The 26,991-nt window shown below is 38.0% G+C and overlaps 2 protein-coding genes and 1 long non-coding RNA gene across 3 annotated transcripts in view; 2 read left to right on the plus strand and 1 right to left on the minus strand.

Annotated features, from left to right (window-relative positions):
• ARHGAP24 (Rho GTPase activating protein 24) overlaps window positions 1-26,991 on the plus strand; it is a 701,416-nt gene that overhangs the window by 26,009 nt on the left and 648,416 nt on the right. The window lies entirely within an intron of this gene.
• Window positions 11,588-15,525, minus strand: LOC140700272 (uncharacterized). Its single transcript, XR_012078655.1, has 3 exons — window positions 15,450-15,525; window positions 13,064-13,171; window positions 11,588-11,749 (listed from the first exon to the last, which is right to left on the minus strand). It is a non-coding gene; the product is annotated as an uncharacterized lncRNA (long non-coding RNA).
• LOC140700273 (diphthamide biosynthesis protein 3-like) lies at window positions 23,283-23,533 on the plus strand. Its single transcript, XM_072973477.1, has 2 exons — window positions 23,283-23,389; window positions 23,467-23,533. The coding sequence occupies exons 1-2, from the start codon at window positions 23,283-23,285 to the stop codon at window positions 23,531-23,533; spliced, it is 174 nt and encodes a 57-aa protein (XP_072829578.1).

Genomic DNA, 26,991 nt, shown 5'->3' on the forward strand with positions numbered 1-26,991 from the left:
GCTTGTGACATACACTCTGTTTTCTCTTTGCCAGTGACTAAGCTTTTGTTCTTGGGCCAAGTCATTGATGTTCTTTGAACATACTCCTTCCCAAAGGGCTTGCTTCTCAGTCCTGAATGCAAATGGATTTCTATATTTCCTTCCTTCACCCATTTCCCCAAGTCTGTCAGAACATTTAGTTGTGTCTGAAGACTGGAAATGAACCACTCAGGTAAGAGCTGGGAGATGGGGGTTGAATGAGGAATTTTAAAAACAACAAATAGACAATAAGGAGGAGAAGGGGTAGAGAAGTAGAAGGAGAAAGAGAAAAGGGCAAAAAAAAAGTGAAAATTAAAAGCAAACAATAAACTAGTCTCCCACTCTGTTGTCCTCCCTTGCTCCATACTTCTTCACTCATACTCTGACTCTGATGTTTCTTAGTGTAATAGTTAACATTTCCCTTCCATTGGTATCAAAGTCTGACATTTGTTGTCAGATAGGATCAATTAGATCCCATGAAAATCTTTGCATTTTACAGTTTAGATAATAAATGCAATTTCATGGTTAAATGAGTTCATTTTTAAGCAGTGACCACCTTATAGGCATCCAGATTGATTCTCTTTTTATTTCTGAGAGAATGCCAGAAGTGCACCCCTTTGGTTACTGAAGAGAAAGAAATTCTCTTTATAGCTTTTTCCAGTTCTCATTACTACCCGCTTTATGCCATAATATTTTTGTTGGTGGCTAGCTGCATCTTTGTAATATAATTTTCCATGGCATAAAATTTTTTCCTTGGAAGGTAACTTGCCATTTCAACCTAGTCGAGCAGATCATTTCACAGATGTTTTAGTGACATCAACAAGGCTGTGGGCCACCGAACACTGGCAGGACCTGCTGTGTGGACTTCGATTCCTTTGATCTCTGGAAGGTAGGGCTGCACAACCTCACAGGCAAGGTGACACAAGCCTCCAATACCAGGACCCAAGCAATTTTGATGGCTAGAATAGCTTTCTATTCTCAAAGAGTGAAAGTGTGTTATGTTCATTTGCTAATGACCTTAGCTGCAGAGTCAGCATTGTAAAGCAAAGTCAAGAAGGCAAGTTTGTGTGGCATTGTTAAAGCCTACTGGAGAATTTAAGGTAGTCTAGTTTTAAAACTGAGGTAATTATAATTCACATGCAGTTGTAGTAAATGATACAGAGTGATCTCTTGCGCACTTTGCCTAGTTTCCCCCAGTGGTAACAACTATAGTGTAATAACAGCCAAGATGTTGACATGGACACAACTGGACGTAGTCCAGTTTTACTTGGACTAGCACTTGTATTGAATGAATGTGTGTATATCAACTTCTGTATAGTTCTTTCACCTTGCAGGTTCATGTGTCCACCACCATAGTCAAGACACTGAACAGTTCCAACATCACAAAGATCCCTAACATTGTCCCTTTATAACCACACCCACCTGCCTCCTGCCCTGACATCCTCTTTAAACAACCACTAGTCTGTTCCTTATTTTTGTATTTTGCCATTTAAATAATGTTATATAAATGGAATCATACACTAGGTAGCCTTTTAAAAAATAGACTTTCTTGTTTAGAGCACTTTCAGATTCACAGCAAAATGGAGCAGAAAATACCAAGAGTTTCCATTTACCCCTTGCCCCAATACATGCATAGCCTCCCCCATTACCAACATCCCCCTCTGGAGTGGCACATGTATTACCATCCATGAACCTGCATCGTCACATCATTATCACCCAAAGCCCATGGTTTATATGTAAGTCCATATTTTTTGTGTTTTACACAGCATTCACTTTTGGTGTGGCACAGTCTATGGGTTTGGACAAATGTATGTGTGATAGTATCACATAAAGTAGCTTCACTGTCCCCCAAAGCCTCTGTGCCCTGCCTTTTCATCCTTTCCTTTCCCCACCTCCTGTAACCACGGATCCTTTTGCTGTCTCCATAGTTCTGCCTTTCCCAGAGTGTTACAGAGTTGTAATTGTACATATCATAGTTGGATTTTGGAATTGGGTTTTTTTTTCACACAGTATAATTTGTTGGAGATTCATCCAGGTTGTTGAATGTATGCACGGTTTCTTCTTTTTTTTTTTTAAATTTCTGGTAGTATCCCACAATTTATTTAGCCTTTCATTTGTTGAGGGACGTCTGGGCTGGTGCCAGTTTTGGGCTATTACAAATACAGCTGCTCGGCACATCATGTACAGGTTTTTGTGCAAATGTAAATTTTCCTTTCTCTGGGATAAAGGCCTAGGAGTACAATTGTTGGGTTGTATGGTAGCTGAGTGTTTAGTTTATAAGGAGCTGCCAAATTGCTTTTCAGAATGGCTGTGTCATTTTACAGTCCTGCCAGCTAGGTATGAATGATCCGGTTTCTGAACACAGTCTTGCTAACCTTTGGTGCTGTCTCTTTTTTGTTTTACCCATTGTGATAGGTGTGTTGTGAAATGACATTGTGGTTTTGATTTGTATTTCCCTAATGGCTGATGCTGCTGAATGTCTTTTCATGTGCTTTTCTGCCTTCTGTATATCCTCTTCACATGGGCTTTCATAGAGCAAAATTTTAAATTTTGATGAAATCCAATTTATTAGTTTTTCTTCTTAGGGATAATGCTTTTGGCACCAATTCTAAGAACTCTAGATTCTGAAGAATTACTGTGTATTTTTTTCCTAGAAGCTTTACAATTTCAAGTGTTACATTTAAGTCCATGATCTACTTTGAGTTAATTTTTACATACTACATACTTTGAGTTAATTTTTGTGTAAGGTATAACATTTAAATCAAGATTTATTTTTCTTTGCCTATGGATGAACAAATGCTGCATAATCATTTGTTGAAAAGGCTATCAATTGAATTACTCTTGTAGCTATGTCAAAAATCATGTAAGCATATTTATGTGAGTCTATTTTTGGATCTTTTGTTTCATTGATCTATGTGTTTATTACTAAGATAGTCAATTTTGTGATCTAATTTGATGAGTGCATGCACTTTAAATGAATTCACTATGACTGATTATTAAGGTCAATAATTTATGGTCATTCCAGATTTTTCATGTTTTTAAAAACTAAACTGGTGAATTCAAAAGCTGAGAAAATGAAAATAACTAAAATTTACTGGGGGTGTATTATTTTTCAGGAACTACTCTAAGTAATTTTTTTTCTGTATTATTTAAGTTGCATATTGACCTTAAGCTGTAGGTGCTGTCCTTACTTTATAGATGAAAAGCTGAAGCACAGAGGAGTTAAAGGTTCTACAGGTCTTAAGTCAGAATATGCCCTATGACTCTGGAGATGATTGTTATTCACAGTGCTAGACAAGTTCTTACAGAGGGTGCATATTTTACTTTGTAGAAGCCCAGGTAATATTGCTAATGAAATCTATCTTTTAATGACATTATGAAAATTTGCACCTATATTTTGCCGACAAGCTGACCGACTATAAGAATAAGAATATAGTTTAAAAACAAAATATGACTACCTAAGCAATTTTCTGAAAGACATCTTTGAATGATATTTTACAAACTTTGTTTACTTTCCCTTGCTACTTGATGACCTTTACTTTGATAATATCCACCTTATTTTTGTATTAATTATAATCAAAGGCATGGACAAAGGTTATTATTTTTAGGACTCTAGACAGTGTGTATTGACCTACTATGATTTCTCCATGGTTTCATTTAAATTAAACCTTGTTTGCACAGAAATTGTTGCATTAATCTTTTTGTAGGTGAGGTGAGATTTTTCTAACAGTGGAAAGAAAAATGACTTTCCCTGAAGCCCTTCCCACTTGGGTGTTTAATGAAAAATTTATGAAGCTCTTTAAATGTATTCAATGAAAAGCCTTTATTAATATTATGAAAGAATTATTTTAAAAAAATAACTGTTTTACTGACTGTTTTTGTTACTTTCTTATTGTTACTGTAGTATTTTCTTTCATGTAGTATAGTACTTTCATGGTGGTATTGACACCTGGCATTTTTCTAGTGGTTGTGGTAGGCCAAATAATGGCCCCACCAAAGATATCCATGTCCTAATCCCTGGAACCTGTGACTGTTACCTTATATGGTAAAAAGGACTTTGCAGATGTGGTTAAGTTACATATCTGGAGATGGGAAGATTACCTTGGATTATGTGGGTAGGCCCTAAATGTAATCATAGGAGACCTCATAAGAAGAAAGCAGAGAGAGTTTTGTGAAGGAGTAAATGTAGATTTTCTGGTCACCTCTCCTCATGACTGCAACAAAATCACAACTGAATGCTAAACAACCATTGAAAAAAAGACTAGAACCTAGCAAAAAGATCTCCTGCAACTGAAAACATAAAGAGGGAACCATAACAGGACGATAGGACGGGCGTGCTTGCAATATAATTGGGCCCCTTACACCCCAGGTGGACAACCCACAAGCTGAAAGTTTGTTAAGTCACAGAGGCCCTCCCCCAGGAGTGAGAGCTCTAAGCCCCATGTCAGGATCCCGAGCTTGGGTTCTGGCATTGGGAAGAAAGGAGACCCCAGGACATCTGGTTTTGAAGGCTAGGGGGGCTTGGCTTATGGAGCCCCATGGGACTGGGGGAAACAGAGACTTCATTCGCTTGGGAAGTGTACACGTAAACTCATGTGCACCAGGTCCAAGGGCAGAGGCAGTAATTTCATAGGAACCTGGGCCAGGCCTGTCTGATGGATTTGGAGGGTCTTCTGGGGACGTGGGGGATGCCTGTGGCTCACCCAGGGGTCATAAAAGCTGGTGGTAGACATTCTGGGAGTGTTCATCTACATGAGCTTTCCTGGAGGCTGTCGTCTTGATTGGATCATCAGCACCAAGACCTAGCCCCACCCAACAGCCTGTAGGAAGCCTCAGGCCAAACAACCTACAGGGTGAGAACACAGCCCCACCCATCAGCCAACTTCCTAAGCCACAAAGGTCTCTAGACATGGCCCTACCCACCAGAGGTCCAGGACCAAGCTTCACCCAGCAGTGGGCGGGCACTGGCTCCTCCTGCCAGGAACCCTGCATAAGCCTGTAGTCCAGCCTCATCCACCAGCGGCAGATACTAGAAATAAGAAAACAACAATCCCAAAGGCTGTGGGAGGAATCCACAAACACAGGCCAGACTCTACACTGGGACTGGCTGGACCCTGGCCCTTGGGTGGCAAGAGAGGAGTGTACTGCTGGGACACAGGACGTCTCCCACAGAGGGTCACCTTGCCAAGGTTGAGAAATGTAACTAACTTACCTAAAAATAGAAAGAGACAATATATGGTGGCAAAGGAATATCTCCCAGGCCAAGGCACAAGATAAAATCCCAGAAGAAGAAATAAGTGATGAGGAGATAGGCAATTTATCTGAGAAAGAGTTTAAAGTGATGATAGCCGAGATGTTCAGAGAACTCAAGCGGAGTGTAGATCTACAGAGTGAAGATTTTAGCAAAGAGTAGGAAAATATAAAGAATACCCAGAGTTGAAGAATAAAATCACTGAAATGAATAACACACTAGAAGGAACCAAGAATAGACTAAATGAGGCAGAAGAACGGATCAGTGAGCTAGAAGACAGGTTAGGGAAATCACTACTTCAGAACAGAAAAAAGAAAAAAGACTGAAAAGAAATGAGGATCATTTAAGAGAATTCTGGGACAACGTGAAGCTCACTAACATTCGCATTAGAGGGGTCCCAGAAAAAGAAGAGAGATAGAAAAGACCTGAGAAAATTTTTGGAAAAATAATCACCAAAAACTTCCCCAACTTGGGAAAGGAAACAGTCACCCAAGTCCAGGAAGCACCGAGTACCAAACAGAATCAGCCCAAAGAGAAACACACCAACGCACAGTCATCAATCGACAGCAGTTAAGGAAGGACAAGGAGAAAATATTAAAATTAGCAAGAGAAAAGCAACAAATAACATACAAGGAAACTCCCATAAGGTTATCAGCTAATTTTTCAGCATAAACTCTACAGACCAGAAGGGAGTGGCACAACATACTTAAAGTGATATAAGAGGAAATTTTACAACCAAGAATACTCTATCCAGCAAGCTTTAGTTCAGGCTTGTTGGAGAAATCAAAAGCTTCACAGATAAACAAAAGCGAAAAGATTTCAGCATCACCAAACCAGCTTTACAACAAATGTTAAAGGAACTTCTCTAGTCATCAAACCATAAGAAAAGAGAACAAAAAGAAGAAAGAGAGAGGAAAAAAAAAAAAAAAGACCTACAGAAGATTGCTTTGGCTGTTCGGGGTCTTTTGTGGCTCCTTATAAATTTTAGAATTGTTTGTTCTAGTTCTGTGAGGAATGTCGTGAGTACTTTGATGGGGGTTGCACTGGGTCTGTGGATTGCTTTGGGTAGTGTGGCCATTTTGATAGTGTTGATTCTTCCAATCTAAGAGGACAAGAAATCTTTGCATTTCTTTGTGTCATTTTGATTTTCAAAGTATAGGTAACCTCTTTGGTTAAGTTTATTTCTAAGTATTTTGTTGTTTTTGATGTAATGGAAATGTCTCTGCCGGTTATAAAATTCTAGCTTTTGAAGTGAAAAAAAAAAGTGAATGAAGGGTCACAAATGGCAAAATGTCCGTCTTTTTTAATGGGTGAGTTGTTTAGAACACATCGAAGCCAGAAATTCCTGAAATTTAGCTTAAGGTGGTTGGTTGATTGCACTATTATTTCCCTTTTGATACAGATGTCTTTAAAAAGTGGTCTACTCCACCTTTGAGGTCAGGAAAACCAGTGAGAGGAGAGCCTGTGGAATGATATCCAAGGGAAGCATTGGCATGGTAGGGATCAGGACAAGACAGGAAGGAAATTTCAAGATGCAGTTCAAGGAAGAGTTCTTATTTGACAAGACAAAGTCTTAAGGAGGAAGAAAGCTAATGGGCAAGGTGAAGATGGAAGAGAAAAACAAACGAAAAAACAAGTAGCAAAAGGTCAGTGAAGAGAGAAATTGAGCTAGGCAAGGGTATGAAAGTTGGTATTAGATCAGGACTCAAAAGAGCAATGATAAAAATGGCTCATGGTTACTTTCACTTTGATTGCCTAGCAAACCACTGTGTAAATTTTGTCCATAAGAAAAGTACACGAATGCATGCCTGATGCCTCCCTTGTTCTTTAAGGTGCTGCTACCGGTGATCAATGCTATCTATAGGGAATTTAAAAATTCAGTTCAGAGGAGATGAGAAACTGCAGGCCTTTCTCTACCTTTTAAACCATTAGTGGTGGGGATACAACACATCAGTGGTCCTCTTACTGCTAGTAAGGATGTTTCTGACTTCACGCTTGCCAGACCTAATGTTCTTTCTATAGTCCTTTTCTGTATGATTTCTGTGCTGGTCCCAGACTATTTGTCCTCAGATTCCTTCTCCTTCATACCCTGCTGTGTGTTGTATGCTGGCGTCTGAGCCCTGTAGGCTGTGTTTCCTGGTCTCCCATATGACTCATTTGTGGTTGGGTTGAGACAGGAATGGTGATGCCTGAAGACTATAAGGGAACCTTTCTGCTAATTCCAATATTGGAATCATCCCAGGGTCTGCTTTAATTTTTTTTTATTCTTTTGATTTTCAGACATATTTTATTGTTTTTTCAAAGGTCTATAAATTTTGATTGTTGTATTATGTAACAATGGACTATTCACTGTCTTTCCTTTTCCCAACCTAAAACATATGTAAGTTTCTTAATTATTGTATAGCACTTCACTTACAGAGAGCAGACTTTACATGCTGATTGGCTAAATGAATAGGTAGAATTGTGGGGTGAGGTAATAGAGAACTCCCTCCTGAGGGAAAGATCAGAATTAACTTTCTGCCAATATTCTGATGTTCTGCTGAGAATCAATCTCTGTATTACTCATTGAAGGGTGTCTTATCCCCAGCTTCATGCAGAAAAAAGGTAAGAAGCATTGCTCTATGGAAAAGAGAGCTTCCTATACAGATCTCCTTCTCTCTCTCTCTTTTTTTGATGTTAGTTAATTTACTTATGTAATAACAATATAGTCGGTTTACAATGTTGAATTAATTTCTGGTATACAGTATAGTGATTCAGTTATATGTATAGAAATCTTTCCTTTTCATATTCTTTTTCATTATAGACTATTACAAGGTATTGAATATAGCTCCCTGTGCTACACAGTCGTTACCTATATGTAACATAGGTAAATAACAACATCTGCTTCTTGACTCACTGGAAAGTAATGAGTGGATTGAAAATTAAATAGATCCAAACATAGTACAAGTATGAAGACAGTGCTTCTCAAACTTTTCCACCTAAGTATCATCAGAGTAGAGTAAGGTAAATACATACATGCAGACCTGAGTTGGAGGTAGCAGTGATTTGGATCCAGAAGCCAATCTGCCCTAATCTGAGAATTTATGTTTAGAATTCATTTAAAAGTAGATTCTACTCTGTTTGTGTGTCTGTTTCAGTATGAAAGTCTTCTACTCTGAATCAAGCGTACTTTTCTCAATGCGTGGCCTGAGTTTTACTCTGAGACACTATCTGTAGCCACATTGTTCCCAGCAGCTGCTCTACATTCTTCCTCCTTCCTCCTTGAAAAGTACATCACTCAGATACAGATAGTGGCAGACCTCTTTCTAAGGGAGCATTTTGATAGAGGAAGGGAACTGGAGACTATCAGGTGCTTGTAATGGGGAGCAGGAGAAAAGGGATGGGAGAGGTCAGCGAAAGGTTAGGGTGGATTTCCTTTGGGTTTTTTTCTTAGGCTAGTCCCTCTGTCTTAGAATTTGGAGTGATACTGATTTTGATGAACATGAGCCACAACTTTTCCCTTCAGTAGTTCTAAATGGATCCATCATCCTGTTATGAAACTGCCAGTAAGAGAAAATCTGATCTTGCTAGATAACCTAGGTGTCCTGCCCCAAATGGCAACTGCAACTTGCTGTGTCTCCATCTGCTTGAACATTGTTACCGTGGTCCCAGAGGACAAGAAAAAGTCACATATATGTTCCTTTTATTAAGGCTGACATTCCTTGCTGTGCACTCCACCTTTGCTCTTATCAGATATACACAATCTCATTTAGGAGAGAAATGCTGAGATGGGGGAAATAGAAGCTTTGAATACACTGTAGATCTGATATGCAAATTTTACCACAGCTGCATTATTTGCTAAAGTTCATTTTGAGATACTATAGGATGTGATTAATTTTAAGGGCAATACAGGATGTTGTCTACTGAATTTAGAGGCCCTAAGCAATAAATGAACCTGCCTGTTTTCTTATTACTAAGGGCATTTTAAACATAAACTGGAAGAATAACAGTTAGAGTAGGACATTATAGTATCTTATTTTTACTGGAGCATAAACTATACTAGGAGATGAGCCACAGGATAAATGGGCCTATGGCAGCATAGGTCAAGCTAATAAAATAAAAATATGTTAATTTCTGTCTGTAGTCTTCTGTGCATTGCAAGAGTGCCTTGTAGTTCTTGGAGAAAAGGTTCTTTTATATCTATCCATCTACCTATCTGTCTGTCTACCTATCTATCTATGTAACTTTTTAAACTCTTCCAAATTTCCCTAGCCATAATTTACCATTTCCTTATCAAAACTTACATTCCATAAATCTGCAACAATCAATTGGCGATCGGTCTTACGTTATTTTAAAATTGATATTTAGATTATAAATCATTGCACAGCTAGTACCTTTTCTTCCTAACTGGAGTATAAGCCTTCAGAGAACAGGGACTATGATTTCCTTTTCGTATTACCCAAAGGTCCTAATGTAGTCCTCGAATATTTGATTGAGTTTCAGTGATAGGCATACCTCATTTTATTGTGCTTTACTTTATTGCACTTCACAGATACTGCATTTTTTTTAATTTTACAAATTGAAGGTTTGTGTCAATCTTGCATCAAGCAAGTCTATCAGTGCCATTTTTTCAACAGTATTTGCTCATTTCATGTCTCTGTGTCACATTTTAGTAATTCTTGCAGTATTTCAAACCCTCTACCAGCAAAAAGATTATGACTTGCTGAAGTCTCAGATGATGACTAACATTTCTTGGTAATAAAGTATTTTTAAGTAAGGTATGTGCGTTTTTTTTTAAGACATGATGCTATTGTACACTTAATAGATTACAGTATAGTGTAACATACTTTATATGCACTGGAAAGCCAAGACATTCATGTGACTCATTTTATTGTGATATTTGCTTTATTGCAGTTCTGGAACTGAACTTGAAATATTTAAGAGGTATATAGGCAAATTTTTTTAACCAATAAAACAAAATGGAGTTTCAAAATATTTTGCAGCTATTCAGGAGCCAGGTGTATGAAGTCAAATTATTTTCCTTTTCATGGATAACTACCCATAACAATTCATTTCATGAATTTTACCAAGAATTTAGCTTTTAAGCACTTATGCATGGTGGCAGGGAACATGAGTAATTTTTTTTTTTTTAGTTCATGAAATTATTTTACTTTTACCCCAGGCACACAAGAAAACATATTTCCCATTATCCCCTTGTGTCACTGAGGTCTTCCGATGGAATGTGAGTGGAAGTGATATATGCCACTTCCAGTCCTGGCCATAAAAGTCGCTATGCAATCTTCCTCAATTTTCCCCCTAACCACATAGCAGGAGAGGAAGGCTTTTGAGACGGTGGAACACACAATGGAAATATCCTGATCTTGAGTTGACTGCTTAGAGGAGCTGCCCAGGAGATCTCCTGGCTGGGAACTTTAGCTCTGAATTTAATAAGAGCAAGAATATTGTATTATTGTATAAAACTGCTGAGATACTGGGACTGTCTGTCACAAGTTAATGTTATGTAGAAAAAATCAGTAATAGGGATTGAAAGGTTAAGAGCTTTAATTAAAGGAAAGCAAATGAGAGGAGAGAGGGAGGGAGATTGGAATCCGATAATGTGATCTTCAATGGGACTCCGTGGAAGGGATGATCAGAAATAAGACATTTCTGTAGGCACTTTAACAATGGCAGTACCAACTATTTAGTTAAAATGTTTTTTAGAAAGTAATTCTTGGTACATATAAAAGAATATATAGTGATGTTTAACTTTTGAACTATAATAATAAAATGAACATTTGTGGACTTATCAGCCAGCCTAAGAATCAGAACGTTATCTTTATTGTTGAGTTGCGACTGTATGGACATTTTACAAACATGAAGGAAAAAAGCAAGTCTCAGAAGATTATATACTAGATGATAACATTTTTATAAAGCTCAAAAAAGCAAATCAAAATAATAATGTATGTATATGCATGACTGGGACATTGTACTGTACACCAGAGATTGACACATTGTAATTGACTGTCCTTCAATTAAAAAAAACTAAGATATTTAGGGATACATACACGTTTAGTTTTTAAGATGCTATGCTGTGGTATTTTGCCCTAAACTTTCAGCAAAACCTTTTTTGAATTTTGTTGGTACACTGGGAGGATAAGTTCTGAAATTTATTGAGGGAAAAGAGATGTGTAAACAACTGGCTATGGTCTTACTTATCAAAGTGTGTTCTGTGGACCTGCAGCCCTCGCATAACTTCCGATCTTGTTAGAAGTGGAGAATCTCAGCACCAGTGAGACCCAATGAATCAGAATCTGCATTTTAATCAAGTCCTAGGTGATTTGTATGCACAGTGTATTTGAGAAGCTCTGGACTACAGCACAGTCTCCAGAATCATTGTTTTTTCCCTTTTCTTGAATTGGCTCCATTTATGGGGTTCATCAGATAGCTCCACGCTGGGGACAAAAGAGTAGGGCAGGGAACTGATGTCTGTTGAGCACCCACCTAGAAATACAGACAAATCTAGGGTTATCCTTCCTTCCTCTTCCCCGACTCCCTGATTCTCTGTTATAATCAGGCTTATGGTAGCAGGAGTCACTGACTCGTATAAATCCCTAAATCACTGTAATTGCTGTTTAGCCATATGTCAGTGACATGCCTACTTCCAGGGAAATAGCAGTCAGAGCATCTGTTATTGGTTATACTCCCACCTAATGTCTTGCTCCTAAAGAGGATCACGTGTTACAATTTGGGTTGGGGTGCAGGAATGATTGGGATCCCAATCACTGGTGTGTTTCCTTCTCAAGTGGCATCTCTGTCTATTTGAAATCCTGGGTGTATTTCAAACACGAATGCATGAGCTTGCTGGCTGCTAGTGCATGCCAGAAAGCATGCATTTGATCCAATTTTTACCATGTGCTGATGGATCCTATCAGGAATAGGCCTAAAAGATGAGATTAGACATTTCTTTAACTAGATTTTCAGAAAGGACAGTCTCTTTAGTTCTGTAAAATGAGTTGACATGTGGCATTAAATTCATTACTGTTATCTGTCATAGGCTTTTTAGGGAAAAATAATGAATGCTAAACTTTATTAGAAATATAGCTCAATCTTAGTATTGCAGATGTGTTGGTAGACCAGAAGGAATGTAATTGTTTTATCAGAGAGAATTTCGTTTGTGGAAGTATAATTAATGGAAGGGATAGCTTATGTCGTCAGAATTTCCCTTCAGATTTAAAAAAATCTAACAAAAACCTGACGATGAAATATATCAAAAATAAGTCAGACTTTAGAATATAAAAGAGATCAAAGAATAAATGAGGCAACTTCCCCTTAAGCATGGTAGATAGCATATATGCATTCACTGTTACCTCCATTGAAAACTCTGTTGAAATTATAAACAAAAGTCATAAGCCCCCAGGACAAGAAGACCAGGAGAAGGGAAAACTGCAAGATAGTTTGGAAGGGGAAAGCAGATTGTTCTGGTTATCTGTGGCTGCAGAGCTATTAACTATCTCAGAAGTTAATGGATTAAAATGACAACTGTTTTATCACACTTCACAATTTTTTTATGCTCAAAAATTTGGGCAGGGTTCAGTTGGGTGATTCTTCCATTTCATGTAGCATGACTGTGATCTCTCAGGGGTATTTATCTGGCAGCAGGGCTGATCTGGACTAGCCAAGGTACTTTACTCATGCACCTTAGCAGCAGCAGCTAAGGCTCAGCTGGGTCTCTTTCCTTTGCCATGTGGTCTCAGTCGGGCCTTCCATGTTGCCTCTCCTGCAGGGCGGTTGGATTGTTTACCTCAGAGCACCTACCATGAATGTCCAAGAGACCAGATATGGAGACGTCACTCTGTAACGCCCGGGTCCGACAACTGGCACAGTTCCATTTCTGCTATATTTTATTTGTCAAAGTAATAGTCTCTATAGAACAAATGAGGCAAAAAAATTTATGACCATCTTTATATTACCTATATATATGAATAATAACAGATGAAGAAGACAAGAGGAATCTGCCACCCAAGCTAGCAGTGGAGGAAACACAGGGGTCAGCTTAGTCTGCCACAAGCCCTAGAAAGGCTTAGGAATTTCAGGTACTTGTGAAAAGAGAGAGTGGGTACAGGCAGGGCTGAAAATATGAGGATTGGTTGAAAGTCTGTATAAAAACAGTTAGGTCCCTTGGTCCCCTCCAGCAGTTTGCTGAGCCCCTTCTCCATGCTCATAGCAAATGAGAGGTTTAATTTACACAGACTTTGAATCAAACAGACTCTGGTCTTAGGCTCAACTGAAAGCAGGGGAAACATACAGAAAACAAATATATTAAATTAAAATCTATATACTGTACAATAGCATTCCCTTCCCCTCATTTCCTAAATCAGCTCTGATAATACTGCCGGACTCGTAGGTGAATTGGAGGGTTTCCCTCTGGTGAAATTTAGCAGTCCAAGAGAAGATGTCTACAGATGTTGCCTGTTGGAGGCCCCGTGAAACGGCACCACTGACCCACATCAGTGAAGCAGTCAGCAAGTCCCACCTACACACAGAACATCTTCTCAGCCTTTTAGTGTCTCATGCTTAAAAAGAACAGGCAAGCAAGTATCGATAGACATTTGAGGCAGCTTCTTAATGTGCAGAGGCCAAAACGAATAAGTATAAGTAAAGAACATAGGGGAAAAAAATGTAAAGAGCAAAGAAAAATAAGAAAGCTGTAATTAATATCCCTAAATAGAGGGGAAAATATATTCCTTAAATGAAACAAAAAAAGGACATTGAGTAGACAAACTAGAATTCTTAGAAATAAAAACTATGGAATTAGAAATTAAAAATTCAATAAAATGAAAGGTGTATTTGAGGAAATTTTATGAGTAAAACAAAGAGGTTGAGATACACATTTTCTTATACTTTCTCAACTATTTGAAAGTAAGTTCAAGAGATCCTCTGTCCAGATAATAGAATAAACAGAAAAGAGAAGATAGGGGGGAATAAACAATTGGGGTTACATATCAGGAAAATATATTTTATTTGAAAGATACAAATTGCCAGATTGATAGGGACCACTGAGAACAAAGGATGAGGAAAGGATTCATGTTATGATACATCATTATGAAACTTCAAAACACTGGGAACAAAGAGAAACTCCCAAAAGTTTCTGTTGAGGAAAAAAAATTGACCAGAATTTAAAATTGCAGGTGTCTTCTCATGAGCAACACTGGATGCTAGGAGATAATGGAGTGACATGTTCAAAATTCTAATTGAGATGTTTTCCAATCTGGAATTCTATGCTTAGCTATGTTATCAATCAAGTGGGGAGAAAAAAGGCATAACCCTTTTAGCTGGTTAAAATGTTATAGAATGTGTTCAGGGTCCCTAAAAGTTGAGAGTGATTATTTCTCTTTAATATGCATTTCCTTCTCAATTAGACTCTAAAGTTCCCAAGAGATAGGATTTTAAACTTTAATTTGCTCTTGCATAGCATCTGTGTAAGGTAGGCATTTATAAATGGTGTTTATGAATAAATGGACTCTGCTCTCCTTTAAATCATGACTATTTGAACTGCTGAATAAATAGCATTGCTTTGAAATGTATAAAAGTAACTATTTCCTTAGTTGCCATTTCTTGATATCATATCTATTACTTATTCTCAAATATTTTTTATGACCTATGTCTATTTAGAAAAAAAAAAGATCTTTTGTCTTTTCATTCTTTCATTTGGTCCAGTAGTTTAAAGGGTCTTGTTGCTTGAACGTTCAGGAAGAAGAGTAGAATGTGATGTTCACGTTTGTTGTAACAAAATACTTTCAGAGCCAACACTGAGTATCAATAAATTAAGGACAAAATATGAATTTTCCCCATTGAAATTACTATCCAGACCAGTAAAATCAGGTGCTTAATTACCTACAGGCTTCTTGTTGGTGTATATTGGTAATATATACCAATAGAAATAGGAGCTGATAGTGAATAGGGGAATTATGATTGGTTTATATAGTAAAGGGAGATGGCTCTGGACCCCAGAAATAATGGCTCAAGGAGAACTTGGGGATCTGTGTGAGGATCTGGAAATAAGAAAAGATACTAGCTGGAATTGTCAAACACAGCAGAGATCAAGAGGGACAGGAAAAGGAAAGTCAACTTGGATCAGATGTAGAAATATTTTGGGTTTTGAGAGAATGCAGACTTCAGAATGATAGGAAGAAACACTGACCTCAAGTGGCTGAGCAGAAATACTCACAAAGAGTATAGGAAGCCACTCACTAATCCATGCAAACCCATCTGTTTTTATTCTGTATATGGGTAACTGTGTGTGATTTCTTCTTCTTGTAGTAAAGTTACTTATTTTTTCTTTTTTGCTTTAAGAAGCCTGACTTATGAATGTGGAATATTTGACTTCCCATTGGGATAATTATAGGGAATGTGGCAAGAATTTTATACTACTACCAAGAGTCCTCAAGAGAGCCTTCTGTGACCTCACACATGCTAATTAACACACAGTCGTATGATGGAGGTGTTTTATTACTTACACTCTCAAGGCAATGCCAAGGCTGGCTGATACCACAGTGTGTCCACTCCTGAGATAATTGTTGGCATATGCTGTGGTGTGTTGGGAGCTGTCCAAGTGCAAAGGCTGGGACATGTGGGACCATGAGTAACGAATGCCTTTGTGGTAGAGATGCCAATCATCCTTTCCCTACACACACCCTTTCCTTGGGGAATCTGTCTTCCTCTAGTCCCTGGAAGGGGTAGCCTTATATACCACATGACTTCATCCATCATGCTGTGGCTAACTGGACCATAGACGGACATCTGACCCAGGCCAAGCTTGGAATTTGGAGCTGGGAAACAGAGCTTGATTCAAACAAACTGGTAGGCACTGGACCCAGGAGATCATGTAGACCTGGGACCTGTGGACTTGTTGGCCACATGCAGTCATGGTGAGGGAAGATGCAGAGAAAAGAAGTAAAGGCTATGTTAATGCTTGTGTGAATGCTGCCTGATGGAGTGTGTGATTGTGACTGGCTTTTCAAGTTCAATTCTTAATCATAGGAATCCCGACTTGACTTAAGATACTTTGAGAATCTACTTAAAATACCCTCTACCCTACACAGCTTGAGTGGGATCTGCCCTTTCAACAATCAGTTCACATTTATTATTCCATTCAATTTTTCTAGCCCAGCAATAATGCTGGTCCACTTGAAGACCAGTTAATACACTTTTATAGAATGCTGTGATTGCAATCACAATTTCATAATTATTTGGATTGTATCTGTCTCCTTTAAAAGATGGTGAACTTCCTGAGTTTTTAAATAAAGAATCTACCCCAGTTTGTTTCACATAATAGATGGACTATTGCTTTTTGAAATTGGGTATTGCCTGAGCTGTAATAAACTTAGCTTATGAGAAACATGCTTGGCTTAATGCTGCAAGAGAACAATATCCTAGAACTAACTATTGACATATTAAATTTCCTTTCAAGTTTTATTTATAGAAAAAACTAGATGTGTGTATATTTGTGTGTGTGTCACAATGTGAATATCCTCTAAGACCCAAACTATTGACTGTTTTAAGGATATCAGGTCCTTTGTGACTCCTGGAGGAATTAGTTCTGGTGTCATCAGCCTGCCTGTTAACAGCAGGAGTGAGGGGGTGAGCCTGGCAGTGTGTAGCCAGAAGCCTTTGGTCATTATGACTCACAAATAGCTATTCTGATTCCAAATGGTGTGCAGGGCAGATGGTGGGCTTCTCCAGCTTAAGGACATTTGGATGAGCATGTACCACTATAAATATAATTATTTGGCAATTGTTGTATAAAATCATATTTAGAAAACAAACTGTCTTTAGAGCTAGTTTTCTCATTTCTAAATAAAAAAAATTGCCTAGACAGTAGCACAAGTGTAATATTTAATTAGGCTGCTTGACTTTCCCAAGAGACTTCTTTCTCTCTTTTCCTGTAATACGTTATAGCATTACCATAACGGGACTTTATTATTTATTTTCCACATGCATTGCTCTGATAATTGGAAGAAGTCAGAAAATTCAGCTATTGAAATGAGTGACCTTTATATTTGGAAAACTAATTTGTTTCACGTAAATATAGGAGCTCTCATCGTGTCATTTAAAATACATAGAACTAATGATCAATTTAATTTTTTTATGAAAGGAAATTATTTACTTAATCAAAATATGCATTTTATATCTTTCTCTATTTCCTTTTCTTTCTGTCACTTACTCTTTTTTTTTGCCTCCTTTTCAAATTAAAAAAATTTTTTTTTTTTAATATTTTCCTTTTGTCTTTTGTCCCAGTGAGGCTGCTCTGGTGCTCTTGTAAACACTATTCCAAGTATTTTGTTTGTTTGTTTGTTTGATTTTTGGTGGGGGGAGGTAATTAGGTTTATTTATTGACTTATTTATTTTAATGGAAGTACTGGGGATTGAACCCAGGATCTTGTGCATGCTAGGCACACACTCTGCCACTGAGCTATACCCTCCCCCTAAGCTATACCCACCCCCAGGTTTCTGGTACGTATTTTTGCATTTGAGAATGTAAGGATTTTACATAAAAGCAGTAATCAATGTCCAGGAAATTAGCAACAAGTTGGTCATAATAGGCACGTGCTGGAGGGAGTACATGAATATTTCCTTACATCTAGTTCAGCCTCTCAGGCCCTGGGTTAGTGCCTTGTTTAGTTTTCAACCTAGTCCTTGGCTCTTTTGATGAGGAGAAGACAGCACTTACTACAGAAGGACAGCCAGAACCTGAAGGCATGACTTTACATCCCGAGCTGTGGGCGGGAACCCGAGTGTTCTGGAAGCCAGTGTCTCTCCCTGTGGAGCTGAGGGCTCCCAGAGCCTCAGGGCCAGTTCCCTCAAGCCTTCCATCCCTGCTTATCTTAAGTTTTACCATTAAAAGATGAGGCCTCCCAGATTATTCATGATTTCAAAACAGTTCTCCTCTTATTCCTCAGGATATACCCTGGTCTCGTGCCCTCTCGTGCCTCTCCTGCTCATCTGAATCTCCCACTCGGCCCTCAGGAACCCAGAGTCTGTTGTCTGGAAACTGCACATCATCCTCTAGCTCTTGTCTGATTCTTCCTGTCACCTACTTGTTCAAGTGACACTAGCTTGTACCAACGCCACTTCCTTTGCAGTCACTCCAGGGGCAGCTGTGTTTTCTCTCATACTCAGTGTGATCGGCAGGGCCTGGAAGTGAAGAGATGGCCTCTTACTCTTCTTCACTGCCTACAAACCTTCCTATCTCACTCCTTGTGAACCCCTGGTTCTTCTGTAGCTCGAGACTTCAGATTTTACGGCTACCTCCCATGCAGCTGCTTCCTCTCCGCGGCTCACTCCTGTGTCTCTTCCACTGCTCTTGTTGCTGTGCTCAGCTGCTTTGGACTTTCTTAGCTCTGGAAATGTCTCCCTCCTCTCTAACTGCCTGACTCCTGCATATTTTTATATCCACACCGGGTATCACCGCTAACTGCACCACCTCCAAGCCCCACTTTCCTCTCTGACTTTACCTCCCAACTTACTAACTCTCAACTCTTGTACCCCTACTTTGGTAATTCTACCTCTTAAAGACTTCATATCAACGGAGTCTCCACATTTTTGCTGTTTGTAACCCTTAATGTCCTTCCTCCCCCTTTTACCCAACTTAGAGCCCGTGCTTGACAACACACCATTCCCTTGCTCACATCTTTGACTCTCTTGACTTCCTGACCCCCCTACTGTGTGCACTTGACCAAACTTCAGCCCTCCTTAAGCCCAGTTACTTGAGCACCCTGGCCCCATACGACAGCAGCTAAACAGCGCTGGATAACAGTCACACTGTGATGCTGGCCAGCCTCACTTCAGAGTTATAACCCCAGATCTCAAAAGCACTGAACACTATCAGAAAATCCTATTTTCCTTTTCTAGTTAATTCCCCTTCATCCTTATTAGATGACTGTTTGACACCTTCTCTTCTCCTCTCCAACCTCAAAATACTCTTTATTTTTTCTTACTCTCAATCGATGAATTGGCCTTATCTTTCCTAGAGAAAAATAAATGCGATCAACAAGAGATATCTAATTTTTCTACCACCTGCCTGTCTTTATAGCCACATACTCTGCCTTCCTCATCTGTTGCTCTTGGCTTGTGTTCTTGGTCAGTTTGCTTTCTCAAATTGTTCTTAGGTTTGTCATCTCCATTTCTTTAGCACATCTCTAAATGTTAGAGTGCCCCAGAGTTAATTTTTTCAGCCCTCCAGTCTACTCTGGTGACACATTTCTCAGGATAGCCTGTTTATTGCATTGCATCTAAGTGCTAATGGCTCCCAAATTTTCATCTCCACCCTGAACTCTGTCCAGAGCATCGGACTCATACATCTGACTGCCTCCTCAACATTTTTACTTGGGTGTCTTTTAAACTTCTCTAACCTAACTAGGTTAAGACAGAACTCTTGATTTTCTCACAAAATAAAAAGAAACTGTCCTCTCTCAGTCCTTCCACATATCAGTAAATTGTATCATCCACTCAATGGTTGTTCAGGCCAAAAACATGGAGATTATTCTTAAATCTTCTCTTCCCTTCATCGCCCACATCAAATCCACCAGCAAGTCCAATTGCCTGTATTTCCAAGCTATATTCTGAATCTGACCACATCTCATTATTTTCAGTGGTACAAACCTAGACCAAATTGTCACTATGTTTACTCAGCTCATTTAAAAGTTTCTGAAATTATCGTAATTAAATTTTCTATGTTTACTTACTGTCTGCTCCCCCACATTAGAATGTAAACTCTTTGAGGAAAGAGACGTGGTCGTGTTCACTGTTGTAACCCTGGCCCCAGTACCTGGCACGCAGTGAAGGATCAATAAATATTCTCCTGATTGCTATTTCAGTCTGTCAAATCTTTCAGAATAGTTATTGAATTATATGGTATATATTAAAAAAATTATATTCCTAAAATCCTAGCAATCAAATTGTCAAGTCTCTGCTTCAGATTTTAAAAGCTAATCAATCATCTTGGTACATAGCTATCAGCTATAAACTGTTCATATGACATGACTGTAAAGAGATCATTTAAAAATACATATATTTGCGTGTATATGTAGTATATATATGTATGCATACAACATACGTATGTATCTGTATGCATATATATAAACCTGTATTTTACATAAGCAGAGTCATATTATAGATGCAGTTTTTTTTCCCTTTCTCACTTTGCATTTGCCTCTGTCTTTTGTACTTGTTCCTTACCCTCTACCACATAGTCCTTCCAACCCGAAGGTAATAACCTGCTGTGTTGTCTTCTGCAAGCTATTACAATTATAAAGCGTATGCTACATATATGTTATATTTATTCAAAAATATAATTATAGAGGAATACTTTGTCATTGATTATTATATAAAATGGGATCACATTATGCTTAGTCATGTGCATGTTACTACCAAAAAAGATACTTTTAATAATTTGTGTCAAATCTTACCTCTACAAATTGAAGGTGCCTCTTCTTGCCATAAAAATAGTAAGAACCCATTAAAACACTCCTGTGACAATTATGTCACAAAAGTGAGAAGAGAGGGTTGAAGAATTACATCACACCTTTGAATAGCCCTTGGTCAGTAGTTCAAGGAAGAACCCAAAGTTTAGTAATGTGATTACTGTTGACTTTCAGACCAATTGCAGGGAAAGAGAGCCTTCAGGTATTTGTATATGTAAGCCTGAGGGCCTCTGCATTATTGTTGTAGTCATGAGAGCATTGATTTGGGAGAAAAGTGGCCCAGACTTTAACTCATATTCTGCAGTTGACATGCTAGCTAGCCTTTGGTAATTTATTTAATCATTCTGAGGCAGCCTAATTTCTCAATAGAAGAAAATTTGGGTTCACTTTTATTACTATGATTGTGGTCCTAACTTATGAGATGTTAAGTTATTATTTCTCTAACTTGTCAGCTAGAGGTTATATTTGTCATACCGACACCATAAGTTATTGTTTTGGATCTGAGGAGATTACAATTCTTAGACTGTAATGTGATTTTCAAAAATTATTTGTCATTATTTTTGTTTTCTCACATATCAATTGAAGAATATAATAGACATGTTAGCTCTGCACTGTCCAGTTGTAGCTATGAGCCACATGTTGGTATTTAGCATATGAAATGTGGCTAGTCCAAACTGGTAGGGGCTAACAGCATAAATACACACAGCATTTTAACACAGTATGAAAAAATGTAAAATATCATATTTATATTGATTGTATGTTTAAGTAATACTTTTTAGATATAGAAAATTAAATAAAATATTGAAATTAACACCACCTGTTTTTTTCAAACTAAAAATTGTGTGTTAGGAGCCACTCAGCTGAAGGTATGAACTTAGTGGTATGTTTGTACCAGGTGACCCTGCTGCCTATGTTCAGCTGACACTGCTGGGACTTTGAGAGCCTACAACATTCTCCACCCGCTGAGGGCTCTTGTAGGTCATATCCAGTGTAAGATCAAGTCTTCACTTTTCAGATAAATTACTGAACATGTATTAAAGAGCTGGTGGCCTGAAAATACTCTGCTGTTTTTCTTAATTAGTTTTGATGGATTAGATTCCCTAACAACTGCCTGTTTATATCACAGGAATTCAGGATGGCTCACACATTCTGTCTGGTTCTTTCTTTGATCATCCTGCCCAGTCTTCAGCTCTAATTCCTCTCTTACTTCGCGTTTCTGCTTTCATCTCCTTAGCTAAGACTCTCTTGTGAAGACCTTCCTGCATTAGCTGTGTCCCCTCTGAGCCTGCCTTCGTGTTGAATGTGCAGTGTACCCTCCCTGATGGCTGTGAGCTCACAGCCAGTGCTCTGGTTTCACCTCTTGAGCTGATTCCAGGTATTAATGGCCTTTGTTACCACTGAGGCTGGGCTCTCTTATCATTTATTTATTAATTTTTTACTAACCTATTATTAGACTTCACAGTTACTATACCATCCTGAGTAGACTGTCTCTTGATGATACATTGGCTGACTGGCATATCAATAAATGAGGCAGATATGTTAGCTTAAATAACTTTAAAGCAAACTTGCCAGAATAAATGCATTGAAAAGCACAAATCTTGTGTTAACTAATCTTATTGTGCTAATCATCTCACAGTATATTTGTACATCAAATTATCATGTTGTACACCCCTAAACTTATACAAAGTTATTTTTCTATAGTATCTCAATAAAGCTTGGAGAAAAAAATGAAAGCACAAATCTTGAGAAGCTATACAAATATTCTAATTACATTGCCAGTACTCAAAGCATTATTTAATAGTTACACTTTGTAAGTTCTATTCTTATGACATCTGCATTTTGTTTCTGTAGTTCCAAGGAACCCAGTCCTAGTGCACAAATGAAAGGCACACTGTCAGAATATGCACACAAGCCTATGCATGGTCCAAAGCTAAAGGGGAGATCACACAGTTGGATGGCAGAGCCAGCATTGCAAAGAATGAGGGCAAGCTAGAATGATGGGCCAAATCATACAAAATTAAATTTAATTGGGTTAATTTTAAGGTCACAACCAGTGTCCAAAAGATTAACTAGCTGAAATAAAAGGTGAAGACAGCATGATTTAGCAACAGTATATGAGAAAAGGAGTAAGGATGACTGGTCCTGAACTAAATTATTAATATGAGATTTCAATTTCAGGGAGAGGTGACTTGACTTTGCTCTTTATGAGTATACATAATTTTAAACCATGAAGTTTTCTTAGTTGTTCTTAATTAAGTGTTTTGGCTTTACTGCCAGAAACATGGAAAGCCAGATGTATTTTGCCTTATACATGTTTGTTAATAAAGTGAAAGCTTTCTTGTAACATTTGCAGCTTAGCAAAATATTTTTTAAAAATGTAAATAGTGAATGGATGATTGTATAATTCTTAGTTTCTACAGCTATTCAGTCATTCATAGCTCTGTTTAAATTTATACCTTATCGCTTGGCCCCTTCTGGGGTGGTCAGACCAACCGGGTGGTGTCACTCAGAGGGTGGGAGGGAGTGACAGCCCTTTGTCGGCCTCAGTGTTGATGGCAGTGTTTCACGACGAGGTGGAGATTGAGGAATTCCAACATGATGAGGACTCAGAGATGTATTTCTGTCCTTGCTTGTATGGGGATGACTTCTCTATCACCAACAAAGATTTGGAGGTTGGGGAAGATGTGACAATGTATCTTAGCTGCTCTTTCATTATAACACTGATTTGTGACAAAGATCATCCTTTATGTGTGGAGAAACAGTCACAGACCCTTCTACCAACAAAGAATTAGTTAACTGCTGAAGAAAACTTTGGGAATCCAAATTCTGAACAGCTGGAAATAAGCCAAGATGGAAAAATCAAATGCAAAGCTCCTGGCTTTTTTATGGGGACAACCATTTTGTGTGGTTTGCTGTTCCAATGTAGTGTGGATTCTTTCCATCGATTGCTGAGTTTGTCTTTAATCAAGGAAGCGAGGTCACAACAGGGCATACCCGGATTTAGTGTTTAGAACTTTGAATTGGAAGTGATCTTAATTTTCCATCTGAACTGAAAGGAAGATAACCTCAAAATAGTGCTTTGCTTCTCTTAGTGTCATGATTTTAATATCTTACACCTAATTACTTCATTATAGAACATAGAGTGAGGGAGACTTTGGTTTCTTTGTTTTACCTTAAAGCTTGCCTTTGACAGGCCTTTCAGCTTTCTTATTCAACCTGTGAGGGAGGCTAGGTGCATGTCTGCGCTCCTGTCCTCTGCACTGGCCCTTTAACTCGGACTGTGTCTGTCTTTCAGTCTATTGGAATCGATGGCTTTGCTACCAGAGAAGACCTCCCTTTAGGGGCCAGTGAGAAATACAGGTCCTTAAAAAAAAAAAAAAGAAGATTTCTTCATCTAGATGATGATATTTTCTCCATAAAATAATAAAGCTTTTAGGTTTTAATTTGGCAGTATTTAGATGCCTCTGTTGGAAGATTTTGAAGAGAGCTGGCACAAATTAGTCATTTTTTAAAATGTTTTTGTGAAAATAGAAGAATGGAGAATCAGCTGGCAAAAAAAAGTGACTCTTCAGGGCTTTGAGTTACCTGACAAGGTAAAGTGTGTTAAAGATGTGATCTGGAAACTTTTGATTCTAGGCAATCTCTTAAACCTAAGTTTCTTCACGAACTGTTGAAAAGTGCTGATTTATCAGAAGAGATGAAACTTATATAAACTGAAACTATATCTTAGGGTAATTTCTCAAAGGGAAAATATTCACTAATATATAAATACACACAAATTTTAATTTTGAATGAGAAGTATATTTATAGTAGCTATAACTTTGAAAAATTACCACATTTAATTACATTTATCAAAAAAAAAGACTCAAGGGGACTTTTTCTCATTTGTTATGTCATCACTGTTTTCTACCCACAAAGACTCAGAATATCATCACCCTCAGATCTTTAGACTTCATGTGGTTGAAGATGAGATATACTAAGTGCTGATTATCTAAGTTTGAGAAGAGAGATGATATATTTGAGTAATTGCCCCTTGGCCTGTAGGCATCATATTTGTTGCCTTCTGTCCAGCTTCACCTGTTACCACCCACTTTAGAGGAAAATTCCAGATGCAGGACTATCCGGCAAGAGTTCAAGGGCTCTCTGCCCGCTCCAGCCCTGCAGACCTCATCCCAGTCCACTGTGTGACATGGTCAATTATGAAATACTTTCCCTTTTGTATTGCCGAGGAAATACAGAAAAAACTTCTCAGGTGTGCCTGAAATAAGGGCTAAATAGATTGTAGCCTTAAATATTGGAGCATTGGACCAGATTCAGCCACAGGTGTTACCTATTCAAATCCTACTTAACTTGTTTTTTACATCTATTTTATATTAATTTGCTATTACTTTTTAATGAAGAACCAAAATAAGGGTGAAAATCCAGTAGATAACTCTTAGTCCTAACAGGGGTTAGACTATGTATGCTCTCCACTCCTGTCCTCTCTGTGAGAGCCTCAAAATCAATCTGAGTATTTCAGGGAATATTTGACAATTCCACACTTAAAACAAGCAGGGTTTCCTTATAGGAAACTAGGAATCCAGCCCCAGAACACCTCGGGGTGCAGGGGAGGGGGAGGTCCTGGAAATCTTTCATTCCCTGAAATTCAGAGGTATTCTATTCTAGAAACAGCGTAGTGTTTACAGCCACAGGCTCTGGGACCTGGCTACTTGGGGTTGGATCTGAGTCTGCTAATTAATAGCTGTGAGATCTTGAGCAAGTTACTTACCCTAGATGTGTTAAACAAAATAAATATTTTCTATTATACTATAATTATTAAAATCAGTGGTGCTACTTAATATAATCTCTTAGAATCCTCAGTTATTTATTTTTATAAGATTAATATAATGATACAACAGGTAATCCCAATTTTCTCTCAAAAATTAGGTTGGGGTGGATTTTCTCCATAAGTTATTAATTTTTTCTTTTTTTTTTTTAATGCTATCCTACTTCTAGAATGGCTTTAATAAATGTTCCACTTATCATCAGAACAAGACTCTTACAGTTGCTGCCTTTCAATTCCCTTCTCTTAATGAGAAAACAAATCTGAAATGGATTGTTTATGGAAACATTCACAACAAGGTCTTAGGATGGTGGCTGTCATGCTACCATTGAGTGTAATATTCTAAAAGTGAATACAAGTCTGCTATCACAACCAAGGCACAATTTACATTTCAAAGCTCTTTTATGAGTTCCATAAAATTACAAAGACTGCATCATTTTCTGTTCAAAGATGCACTGAAATGCTATGAAGAAATTTCTTGAGGACTGCAGTTTGAAGCATTTTGAAGAGCTTTTCCTTAAATTCCCTACATATTTTTATAAGACTAGAGAGAATACTAATTTCACTGCGTGTGACATACTTGATACTTGAAGAACAGTGAGAAATATACAATGTTTCCCATGCACAACTTTGATGATATTTGACACCCAGTGTTTCCAGTTATTATGTCTCTTAGCATCAATGATCTATAAACATGTGTAGTTTGGAATTTTCTCTATCTGTATTTGTATAATTTTTTTTTCAAGTTTTTCTTTAGTTTGTGGTACTTTTTCTCAGGCTGATCATCATTTCCTATCACTTGGTCCAGTCAGAGTCTACTCAGTATTGATTCTAGTCATCTCTTCTTTAGCTTTCCAGTCCCACCTCTGAAATAGTTAAAAGAGCTCATCACTCTTGCAGCAGTGATTACTGCCCTAGTTCTAACTAATTCCAGTCATGCTTATTCTTTGATAACTGTGAAATCTCAAGTGAAATATCCCCGTTAAGCCTGACAATGTCCTTAATGACATCATCAGGATTAGGGATCAAAGAGAAAGATCCTTATCATCAGTGTTCTTGTCTGACTTTTACAATATAAATTGACATGAGATGATTTCTCATGTCTGGGATTTCAGTTCACTTTTTCTGCATGACTTCCAGTAAAAACTTTTGAGGAGGTAACAATGAGTTAGCAACTATATTTTTAGTTATTATCCAAGGGTTAGCTTCTCCGCCACCTGGCCCATATAAGAATACATTGCCCCCAACCCGCCCATTTTGCTCCAGGTACTGGTAAGATCAATGCATTTTAATGCATGTATGCTACTCATTGATTCATGGCTTACTCATATGTCAGAAATAAGTTGATATTCTCCAGAGGCTGTACCATACAGTAGAAAAGGCCCAGATATTCAAATCACTTATTGTTAGTATGGGTTTTAACTGTTACTTTGCATTTC

Source organism: Vicugna pacos, chromosome 2 (genome assembly GCF_048564905.1).
Source record: "Vicugna pacos chromosome 2, VicPac4, whole genome shotgun sequence".
Lineage (NCBI taxonomy): Eukaryota > Metazoa > Chordata > Mammalia > Artiodactyla > Camelidae > Vicugna > Vicugna pacos.

What these genes read in the sequence shown, in the direction of transcription:
- LOC140700273 (XM_072973477.1), top strand. Translation starts at nt 23,283, where the DNA reads ATGGCAGTGTTTCACGACGAGGTGGAGATTGAGGAATTCCAACATGAT. An exon ending in GATGACTTCTCTATCACCAA is followed by an intron (nt 23,390 to 23,466) that starts CAAAGATTTGGA and finishes TTTGTGACAAAG; the next exon opens with ATCATCCTTTATGTGTGGAG.